We start from the raw sequence: 12,537 nt of genomic DNA, 5'->3' as shown, positions 1-12,537 counted from the left end.
CTCTGAGTTTGAGTGTTTAGTTCAGGAGGCCAAATGGGGACATACCCGGTCATTCCTCAAGGATCATATCACACATCACCAGAGCAGGTAAATAGGTATCAGAATAAAGGTAAGAGTTTGCACACATTTCAGAATCCCCATAGGGGGGTTTTAGAGAAAAGCTACAAGTTTTCTTAAATATTTATTTATATCCATAAATGTGTGTAATGTATTAATTTAATATTTATTTTCCAATAATACTTGGGTTTTTTTTCTTTAAATGCCCTAAAATGATTCAGTCAGGAAGTTATGATTTATCAGTGAAGAAATCTTTCTTTTAGATACCAAAATGAGTCAAAAGTAAATTTTGATAGTCTCTATTAAGTGTTCCCTGCACTACCCCATGTCACCACATTCCTACCCTGATCAGAACTAGGCAGTGTTACTGTCCTTTGTCGGCTTCTTTAGAAACAGAAGCAACGTAATCCTGACCACTGCTAGGCACCCTAGGGATACCTTTCAGTTGGGTTGTTTCCATTAAATGTTCAGGTTTTAAACATCTATTATAAAAGGATCTATTAATATATTTGAGTACACAATTCACTTTTGATAATTAAACTGAAGCTATGGATTAATGTTGGCAACACTGATGTTTTACTCTCTATTGTATGTCTTCTCTAAAAGAACATTGATTTTTTAAAAGTAGCTCCTGAAGAAATTGTAGGCAAGTTTATTTTCACCTTTATGATAGAATCCAACCTAATTTTAGAAACTGGTAAATGTATGTAACATGCCCCTTAGCATAAAAGTGATGCAGTACTAATTTCCATGACATTTATATACAATCTTATTGTAATCAATTTACTCAACAGAATTTCTTAGTAAACTTACCTAAGCTTCATTTTTAAAGCCTTTCTGAAAATAAAATTTTATGTATATCAACTCATTTTTTTAATTGTATCCTCAGAACTATTTCAAATATATTATTTCGACAATCAACAATTTTTATTAAACACAAACCACATGCCTATAACTGTGTTGGTTTCTCTGGGGGATTAAAAAACTTAAAAACGATATAGCATTCATTTAGCCCCTGCAAAACTTAAAGTCACAATGTGGTTTAGATCTAGTAGTATCATTGTACAAACAAATAAAAATTCAAAAGTAGCCATTTCCTCCTTCATAGATGTATAGTATATTCACCACCACATATTTGATTTGTCCACTGTCTATTGACCTATAGCTAGTTAAATGCTACCATCTGATTTCATAGATATGAGCTAATACTTTTATAAACATAAAGTCTGTGTAGAATCACAAAGCCAGTTATCTTTTATGATCTGGATTTTATAGAAACTACTTTGCAGGAGATTCTATATACAATATAGGTAAGAAATGTAATTGCTAAGCTTGCTCATTAGTAATGCCAGAGTAATAATTAAGATTGTAATAGAAATCTAGACATTTTTGTTTGTATTCTTTTCTTTTTTAGTGACTGAGATGCTGGTAAATGTCCTCAACATCTGCTCAGATGATGAACTAGGATCAGAAGAAGATGGATTTGATGGTAAGAGGCTTGAGCCTTTGTGCTAATGCTATTTGCCAGGTAATTACTTGGTATCTCATAGGTAACCCAAAGAATAAGTTTCTAAGATTAGGACTATGTTAAATTATAACATAGTATTGAGAATAGCAGATATTATATTTTCCATTTACTTTGAAGAAATACACACACACACACACACACACACACACACACCATGAAAGAATTTTCCCATTACATTGAAAACACTGTTGAAGTAGTAAACTATTTTAATAACCATCTTTCAACAGCTCACATTGCTAAGTGACTTTTTTTGACTCCTTAATAGAAAACAAAAAATGTAATCCTGTAACACACATTATTACCATTTTCTAAGTAACTTCTATGCCTTTAGTGATATTATTCCTGTTAGTTATTCATATTTTGATGTTTATGAAAAGGAGGATATTTGCACATTGATATGTTGGTATTCATGTCAATACCATTATATTTTTCCTATCCGTAATAATAAGTAATGAATAAGCTACACAGCTTACACTTTGTTGTTTAAGATATTGTTTGGTATTCAGCTGCCCTTGAAGAGTATGCTTACTCTCCTAGAGATGAAGATTCATCAGGTAAAAGATGGAGAGAAAAAATCACTGTGGATCTTACAGCAGCACCCCCAAAATGAATGGAAACTAACCATAATATAGTTGGAGAAGGAGAGTGCAAGAGTAGATTGTACTTCTGTAAATGTGGAATAAGGACCTAATCTATGTAGGACACTCAGAATTCCAAGATCCCAAAGAGACTGGGACTTGATGGAGTCCCAGTCTAGATAGAGAGACTGATGATCATGTCAATAGAATGAAATATTATAAATTGAAAAGTGAAGGTGGCAGCGGAAACCAGATATTGTGGAAGTTTAAACTGTTAACATGTTTCCTTTTGAAAACTGCACTTAAGTCAAATGAAAGGTGAATGTGGCTCTTTCTGAGAGTTAGAATCTAAACAGCATGATGTAATGTTTGCTTGGATTTAATGCAGGTCACATCTAAAAATGCAAAATAGGTAATCCTGCAGGTAAAAGTAAAATAAAAGTATTCATGCACTCATATGAACAGAGTCTATATACTTAGGTAAATTTGAAGTGTTCAGTTATGCCTGTCATCTCCTAGGTTTTTTTTTTTTTCCTTTCTATAACTTCTCCCAGCTTCATTACTTGTTTGTCTCCATAGCCTATTCTTTAGTCATGAATCACATTGCAAGGGTATGTATAATATAAGGAAGGAGAGAAAATTATATATATTTATATAATTTTATATACATATATATATAAACATACATGTGTACATTTACTAGGTTAGAACTAGCTAAAGAGTAGTTTTAAGAATTTATTTAAGGAACTATATTCATATATTTGAAATATTGAGGAGTTCAGTGGGTATTTTATGCTTCATCCAGATTTTAGATATTTCATATGTTATAGCCACAGTTTGCTACTAGTAGCTTTTCCAGGACTTAAATATCATTTAAGAGATATTTTCATCAGGACAGAGGCATTTTTTTCTAAAGGAAGAATACCACCCTGGTGGAATCTAAATCTTAAAAGTCAACCAACATTATTCCTTATTTCATTTTATTCCTGAAAAGAAATATTACTTAACATTAATACAGTGATATGCATCTGTTAACAAATCTCTATTATAGTCAAATTCATTGGCCAATGTTTATAATACAGACAATACAATAAAAAGGTAACATATAGAATAAATGGGCTTGCATAGTAGACCTGTAATAATGTGTTAATAATAAGTAGATCTGTAATTATATATTAATCCATTCACCCAGCAAATCTATATTGAGCACCTCCTATGTGCTAGGTACTATAGCCAAAATGCCTATACATTTCAATAGTAAAGGTGTTTCCTACAGTTAAACATTACCAAAGCTCAGTGTTTACTTCAGAAATAGTGAATTCTCTTTATCCACCCTCTCAGTTACTTACATGAAAGGATATATTTTGTGACTTACTCTGTTTTAAAATAATTACTTCCAATCATCATTCAGTTACTCCTCAGCAATTGTTTTCAAGCCTCCTAATTTCAATTATAGAGTGCATGTCTTTCAAGGAATTTGGAGAATTTTTTTGTTTGTTTATAAGCAGACCTTTGAATTCTCACCCTACCATGCTTAAATCTTTGGTCAGTCCTGCATAGAAATAGCTGTGACCCCTAAATGTGATCTTTTAGCTCAAATCTCATAAATAGGCCCTCTAAGGAAAGCATAAAGAAAACAGAAATAAAAGTATTAATTAAAAGTATGTTTAACTTAGGACAGTATACATTTTGAAGTAAACAGTAAGAAATATTCTTTAGTGCTTTATGTACCATGATGCAAAAACTATGAATTTCTTCAAAGGTGCTCAAAGAACAACTTGTAAAACTTGCTAGAACTCTCTGACTCTCTGAGACTACAGTTTATTGAGAATGCATATTGAAGTTTTTTTTGTTTTTGTTTTTGTTTTTTTTGGAGTGAGGAGGGCAATATTATTTTCAACCTGAGGATAAAGTTTCCAATTACTCCCAGTCCTTCCTGTATGCAGCCTGCAGTCTGTGTCTCTCGGGGGTCTGGCCCTCTGCTCTGCCTACCAGGCTCCAGGCTACCACGCTACCAGGCCCTCTGCTCTCCTACCAGGGGCTTGTTGGCTACAGAGGGGGGAAAGCAGGAGTCAGAATACACCAAAGAACGCAACAGCCTTAAATGGCTACTTATTCTGAGGGTGGGGGTAGAAGGATGTGGAATCTCTTCATGGGTTATTTATCAAGGTCTCCATATTTTGTTCCATATTCAATGTCAACTGAAACATCAAAGGCAGTAATGATACCTCTACACCTCATGACTTCTTTTTATCTTATCAAGGTGACTTCATAGTGTCTCTAAGGTCTATAGCAAATAGGGATTCTTCTCATTTCATAGAGGAAAGAAAGGTATGGGCCTGATTTTACTTTCCCTTCAGATTCTGTCAGCAACCCTTCACATTTAATGATGACAATGCCAGCATCTAACACTATGTGTCAGGCATCATTACAGGTCTTTTACATGTATTAACTCTTTACTGATTTTATTTTTGTCCAACAAAAATGTATAATTATTAGCTCTCATTCATTTTAAGTATGTACACACACGCATTTACTAAGTGTTTTATATTATCTCCTCTTCAAAACAGCCTGTTGATGTAGATCCTATGATTATCGCTACTTCACTTTTGAAGTGTTTGAGGCTGGATGGGGTGAAGTTAAAGCCTAGGGTCACACAGCTAGTGAAGCAATCGACCCTGATTCAAATTAATGTCTCTCGTTCTCAGACTCTTGAACTTTCTACAAACTGTGACTGCAAAGCTTTAAATTTTTTTCTTTGAAACAGCATGATGGCTTTTTGTTTTTAGCAAACAACATTTAAACATAATATAGTTTGTTCTGTTTAAATATACTATAAAATAAGGAAGTAGATTTTTTGCACTATTTAGCCATAAAAGTCAAATAAACTGCAAAAGGAAACCGTTTCATTCGATTCCTTTAATCTTAGTTTACTCCAAGAAGTTACATGTTTCATCACGTTAAGAGTTTTGTTGTATCTGAGCAGACATTAAGCCTTTGGGTTCATCTAGTAGATGAGCAGAAATCATGTCACGAATCTCTCCTCTTTAGCTTCTGCCTTACAAATAAAGGAATTAAATAGCCTATTCAGAACAAGGTTGCTATTTTAAATTGGTCTTTGGTTCTTTTATGTTGAGAATAAAAGACAAATTTCTATTATCTTGTAAAGTTTTGAAACAGTTTAATACCACTGAATGTCTTTTGAGGATCTAATTTATATATATTGGGGTCTTTGTTTCCTGTTTCTGCTTCTGATTTTGGATGATAAAATTATAGTCTGGTTTCAATTTTGGGTTGTTATTCACCAGAACATTTTAGAAAAGGAAGAAATCCAAATAGATGTATTTCATTTGGGTAGTTAATTTTCATTAATGAAGAAGGCTCATTTCCAACCAGGGATTAGAAAGTGATCCCAAAATGAGGGGAAAAGCTGACAGAAATCAAGCAATCTGCAGCATTTCAAAGGTTTCTTTATTGTTCATTATTACAACAAGGATAGCTGGAATATTGATAAGCACTAGAAACCTAATGACAATTTCATGAGTTAGAAATATTTATTTATTTGGAACTTTCTTTTAGGTTCTAAAAAGAGATCTTAGACTCTTAGATCTTAGAGTTCTAAAAGACCTTAGATTCAGATCACACACACATGTGTGTGCGTATATTTTATATATATATACACACACACACATACACAAGTTATGTTTGAGACTATGCTATGTGGCAAGTCTGGCTAACACGGAAAAATATTGAAGGTGAAACTCAAATCCTGTAGAATAAGAAAGGAAAGAAAAGAATTAAAATAAAAACTAAGGCATTTCAGCCAAATTTACTTTCAGGCTGCACTGGAAAGACTTAATATTGAATTAGAATTTATGCCTCTGTTTTCATCTAAAGAGCAAACCACATGGTGGAACTCTTATCCTTTATCCACATTTTTGCCTTATCCTAATGTTAACCACAGGCCAGTCATTGAATATGGAATCAGAGTGGTTTTTTGCATGCCTTTACAAAACCATCTAAATTGTATACAAGAAAATTATCTCCCTTCATCTGCTTTGAATTATTTGGTAATTTTTGATATGTAATATCGTGAGTTCCAGAGTGTCTCCCCTCTTCTTCTTGTCTAACTTTAAAAGGCCATACCCATCCTTTTAAAGTGTGAAGTTGAGAATTAGTGGGACTAATGTGGCATTTGATTGGTTCCCAAGAATACCTCTATAAAGGTTTGGTTATATTATTTTCTATTAAAACTGTATTTAATCGCTATGATGAACGTTTGACACAAATCTCATCTTAAAAACTCCCCTCTGTTTTGTGCATCTGGAAGCAGCACATATACTAAGAGCCATTAACTTAGAGCTTTTCTTGTGGCTGCAATGTTGTCATTTCCGTGCATCTCATCGTATCATCATATATTTCAGGTTCCCAATTTGAAGAAAAAAAAATGTTCTATGTCTGTTTGGGAGAGGGGCATATTAAGTTTTAATATAAACGGTGGAAATATTTAAAATTTATTTATTTGAGAGAGAGAGGGAAAAAAGAGAAAATAGGGGAGGGAAAAGGATAGAGAGACTCTTCAAGCAGACTCTCTATGGAGTGTGGAGCCCAGTGCAGGGCTCCATCCCAGGACCCTGAGATCATGATCTGAGCCAAAACCAAGGGCAGGCCGCTTAGCCAACTGCACCACCCAGGCACCCCAGGAAAAAGAAACATTTAGACATATTAAATAAATAGCTCCAAGGAAAACAGTGGTGATGTGATTCTTGTTCTGTCAACATTTACACATAACCTGAAGTTGGTAAGCTTGGAAAAATGCTTGCAAAATGAACAAAGGATGAGTAGGAGTATAAATTAGGAACTTCTTAATGTATCTGAAAGTTAAGGTAACCATATCTGAACGATGATAATGTTAAGAATAAAACATAAAGGGAACTATTCCAAAGAGCTGTCCAAGGACTTACAGCTATAGGATCAGTGGGACGAAGGACAGAAAAGTTGATTTGGGTGGTTCAAGCCCAGGTGTCTATGAAGATGAGAACATTTATGGAAAAACTCATCAGTTTCAGGAGAAATGAGTTTGAGTAAAAGTGACACACATCGCTCTGGAAATATCCAAGTAGGATTTGGAAATGGAGTCCTGGAATTTGGGAACAAAATCTGGGCTGGTGACAGAGAATTGGAATTAAAAAGTCATAATCGGAATCTATTGAGTGAAAATGTCTCCCAAGTTGCTGATGTGAAAGGAAATATCAGAAAATTGAAATCTGATCCTTAAAAGTAACCCTTGATAAAGCTGGGGAGAAAAGACAAGGGGGCAACCAAGTAGAAAGGACCAGGACTGTATAGCAGTTGAGGCACCAACTCTTAAAAAATATTTGAACCAAATGCAGAAAAATTATTGTGAGATATAAATCTGGCCAAAAAAAATGAAATATCAGGACATCACTACAGTTGTCAGATATCAGATTATTGAAGAGACGTTTATGTTAGCTGTAGTATTTATAATAGCTAAAAAGAAAATAGAAATCCTTGGCAGCAGGCCAAAAAATAAATGCAGAGTATCTCAATTTTCATATCGTGTTATATTTTTATTTTATTTTATATATTTTTAGTTCTCTGTATAAATATTTCTTCATGGAGTATCTCTGTGTATTCAATGGCAGGCAAACACATGGTTTTGCTTCCATTGAGCTGAGAGGCTTGGGCAGCAGGAAACCAATTTTAAATATGTTGTCTTACAGAGGCTTGAAAGGGTTGATGGAGGCAGCATGAATTAGGACAAAATATTTGATAACTAAAGGAGAAAACTTAGAGGACATCTTTCTTGTCTTCTGACAAGGAAAAGGAAAACACTTTATGTATTTAACTGCATTAGGAGGTACGGCCATGTGAGAAATCCATGTAGGTTTTCCAGGAAATGATATGCAAAGGATGGATATTCATTTGCCAGTGTTAAGTTCCCTTATCTTTTTTTATAATATTTGAGTTTGAGTGAGGTAATTGGAGAAATAAAAGACATATATAGAAAGAAAAATTATTCAATATTTGGTAAAAGCTCTTGTCATGTCTTTCAGGATTTTGTTAATTACCTTCCAGTTTAGTGTTGATTTTTTTCAATTAATACTTTGGTCTGTAATTTAGAATGTAAATCATTTTTGTTACTATAAATATATCCTTTGTACTATGACCATTTATATTACAGGGTTTTTTTAAAAATCATGGTTATGCCATAAAAAGAAAGTGAATGCTATATCCAGTATATCATTAAAATTGAAACATCATAAAATTGAAACAGTGTATCATTGAAAATTAAAACATATCTAAAAAATACACAGGGATTTACTAGGTAGTAGGATAGAAAATCCCATCATACCATGGCTATTGAAGTTTTGGGGTCTTGACTATCATACAAGATACCTGGTTAGCCATCATATTGTCATCAGTATCATCAAGTCTAGCTTATCATATTTGATTGTAATAATTAAAATCCCTTTAAGTTGCTAATTAAAATGATAGGGCAACACAGACATCGAAAGTACTACTGCTTTCTCTTCATATTGTACTACCATGCTTTTGCACAAATGTGTTTCCTTATTACCTAGCAGGATTTTCACATTATGTAGAGGCACAGACTTTGCAGAACAAAGTAGATGTGAAAAAACAGTCATATGCTTGTTATAGGTAATTGGTTGGATAATGTCCACCATTGGCTAGAATATTATGCTCACAGTAATATAATATTCTAGAATTTTATGCTGTATTTCCACAGACACATGCATTTTACACATGTATAGTATTTTTACACAGATTTAAAAATCATTAATTTTTGTAGTATTTGAGCCTTCCTCCAACTAATGGTGACATTGGCCAACTTACACTAAACGTTAGCTATTGCATATCTAAAGCATACACTTCAACTGAATGTATTTGAGAAAGAAATCCATGTTGAATTATAAGAAAGGAAATAAGCCCCTCCCCCAAAAAAAGAAAGGAAATAAGCATGTGCTCCATAAACCTGAATATATCCTTTATTTGAAAGGTATTGAAGTAGAGAGCTCTTTTTCCTCAATGAAGGCAAACATTTTGTGTATATGTATGTCTATATTTTAGAAAAACATCACTTCTCACAAATAAGGTTGGGGTCGTGGCGTGTGAAAGAGGCATTCTTCACAGAAGGGACTGGTGGTAATGTAAGCTTGCTGAAACGTGATACCATAAGAAAAGATCACTTTTACTGTGTTTCTGGCAGAGCTTTAATGATTTTTTTTGTACTAAGGTATTTTATAGGTCCAGATTGTCTACCTGAAGATTGTCCTTATATGAGAATAATTATTAGTTAATTGATCAACTGAGACAGTTGTTGTGAGTCTAGCATTTATAAAACATTCTCTTAATGCTAATTTTTTTATCTCTGGTGAGGAGTTTAAGGGCTCAATGAAAAAATTAAGTAAGTACTCAAAAAAAATCTAGATTTAAAAAATATTTTTCTATGAGTATAGTCTGTTTTTGCTCTCCCTCTTATATGAGAAGCTATCAAACTTTTCTCCCATTTCTCAGCATAGAAATAGAAATCTTGGTTCTATTTGGTCAGCCCACCTTTTTGGAGTGTTTCTTTTTATTTTCTTTCTTTTTTTTTTTCTCTGAACAATGAAACCAGCAGCGTCCTTGCTGCCAACATTTTCCCCTTGTAAATATGCCATCATCTGGGCCCCAGTCTTTAGCCTGGTTGGCACAAAACCCAACGGAGGTCCCAACTAGGGAGCTTGATATTAATGAAGATCACACAATCGATCTTTTAATCCACAGTAAGAATCGCAAGTGTTAGAAGAACCGGAATATATCCACCTCTATGCAAGCATTTCCTTCCTAATAATAATAGCAAACCTTTTTGAGTACTTCTCATGTACCAAAGATCTGTGCTAAGTGCTTTAGCGGGTAACACAGTATCTAGCATGCGTGTTTGTTGAATGTTAAGAGCAAGTGGACACATTACTTATTTTATTCTTCTACCCACCTTTGAAGTAGGTCAGTCAACCTGCTACTGTAATGAATTTTGGCTCTGGGTCAGTGCTTTTCAGCTCTTGACTTTAGGCAAACAAATTACTGTTTCTGTTCCCTAGAATCATCTTGGGGACTGTGGAGAATAATAATATTTCCTCAGGTGGTTGTTGTGAAGGTTATGTGAACTAATGCAAATAAAGCACATTAATCATTCCTCACTTTATAGATGAGGAATATGGACATGAGAAGACCTAGTAATCTATCCAAGACAGCACAGCTAGGGAATGAAGGAGCTGAAACTCCATCCCAGGTCTTTTACTCTCAACCGGAAGTTCCTTACCATTGTTCCATTCTGCCTCCCACATGCCAGTTTCTTCAGGTCTTCAAAGCAGTCACAAAAGGAGCCAGCTATTTTGATCTGAAGCCTTGCCCTAGGGCCAGAACACTTGAAGGCCTTTGCCCCCTGGACAACACTCCCCTGGACATTTCAGACATTTGCCTCAGCTTCTCTTCTGTACTCTGCCTCTGGGGCCCACCAGTACATTTTTGATTGGCATAATCCCTTCCTCTGATAAGATAATATCTTTAGGTGTTGTTTAAGTCTCATTTAAGTTGCCTATCCATGCAACTTAAATGATCATTGGCCACAACCTAACGTTCATTTCTTTATTCTCCTTCTTGAGCAAAAAAACATCAGGGCATCCCCCATATGCTGACAAAGCATCCTGCCTAGGTCTTGAAAAGCATCAGAAGACATTTGAGTGGCTTGTGCCTCAGGGGCCTCCACTGACCACCAAGGAGTTGCCTTCCTTCTCTCAGCCTGCTTCTTTATTCTGTCAGATAGTGTTCAGTTAATTTTCTAACTAGTGTGTGACACGTAGGACAATGAAACATAATGTTTTACTCAATTTGTCCATTCCCCCCCTTAATTGGATCATTTCAGAGATAACATTTAAATATAGTTCTAGCATTTGATAAACGTATAAATCCATCAGGGTCGAGAATTAAGTTCTAGTGCATGCATCCTTTTGACATTTAGCATGCTTGCCCAATTGGGTCTTTAATAAATACCTTTTTGAACTGTTACATCCTCACCTATACTGAGAATAATCCTTGGTAGATTAAACATCCAGACATAATTGTTTCTCCTATAGACAATAAGTCTAAATTTTTAACTTGATATTTATTATTTCATTTCATTTTCTTTTTATGCTCACTTGCTATTTACAAAATTGATGTATTTCTGTCATAATAAAGAGGACAATCTGACTAGGATTTCACATGCCATTAGTTTCTACTTTGGTAAATATAAACCAACTGAAACGTTCTTTGTAAGACATAGTTTGAATATGCGATGGTTTTTCAAAAAAAAAAATCAGCAAAAGTTCTCTAATCTATTTTAAGGTCTTTAATTTTTGCCCAAGTTAGAATTATGCTTATAGCCAAATTCTATGATTCTACTGAGGAGTCCCTGAACAGATGGGACAAAATGTCTCAGAGAACAAAAGTCTGTGGAATCAAATTAAAGCCTGTAAACAGAAGTAACTTTTAATTATGTAGCATAACCAAATAATGACACTTACTTGACATTTGGGAGTCTGTATATTTTTAAGATTTCCTATCCAAATAACTCATTTATATTTTCTGTCAGGAGAAATGAAAGAAACCCAATCTAGGCTGTACTGGCCTTTCTTAGAATCTGTTACACAGGAGAAGCTTTTTATTTAAAAATACATATTTTAAAGGCTCTTCTGCTTTCAAACTGAGATATAAGACAGAATTGTCTTATGCCAAATATCACACTATTGCAGGGTCTATTATGTGCTGAGATTTTAGTTGAACTAAAAAATATATGGCAAAAAATTCAGAATATGTGGTTTGGGGTGAATTTGGAGTGAATAGCCATTATATCTGAATTTTATTACCTATGGATATGTAATATGGTAGAATGAAAATCAAAATTAAAAAGTTATTCCAAACATTTTAGGTTATAATCTTCCAAACGATGAAATTTTACAAGAATTTTAAAAATCTGTGATCCTGAGGGTATTTTCCTGCCTCACAGAATAACCTATGTGTGCATAGGTACAGCTATTTGGTGAGGGTCATCACCTAACAATCTCTTTGGACTACATCTAACTAGCACCGATGTCAAGTGGATGAGCAATGCAGATCTGTTATGGCTAGTCAAGGAGTTCTTCAGCAACTATCAACTCTAGAAACTGAGCGATCTCATTCTTGATAGAGCAGCAGTCTTCATACTAGAACATTTGTCCTACTGGGGTGACCAGAGGATGTTTTAAAGGGGAGTTTCAAGGGAATCCATTTTCACATCCTCAACTCTCAGATGTCCTCCTTCCTAAAACTCAC

General features: G+C 34.3%; 1 protein-coding gene across 5 annotated transcripts in view; it reads left to right on the top strand.

Moving 5' to 3' along the window:
- PPP3CA (protein phosphatase 3 catalytic subunit alpha) overlaps positions 1-12,537 on the top strand; it is a 309,010-nt gene that overhangs the window by 272,309 nt on the left and 24,164 nt on the right. For all 5 annotated transcript variants that reach the window (XM_072810314.1, XM_072810318.1, XM_072810315.1 and 2 more), the window contains one exon: positions 1,472-1,546. In XM_072810314.1, the coding sequence (XP_072666415.1) occupies positions 1,472-1,546 (75 nt within the window). The remainder of the gene's footprint in view (positions 1-1,471; positions 1,547-12,537) is intronic.

The sequence above is a fragment of the Canis lupus genome, chromosome 33 (assembly GCF_048164855.1).
Source record: "Canis lupus baileyi chromosome 33, mCanLup2.hap1, whole genome shotgun sequence".
Classification (NCBI taxonomy): Eukaryota; Metazoa; Chordata; class Mammalia; order Carnivora; family Canidae; genus Canis; species Canis lupus.
Note: the sequence above shows the minus strand (reverse complement) of the source record. Positions and strands in the feature narration are given on the sequence as shown.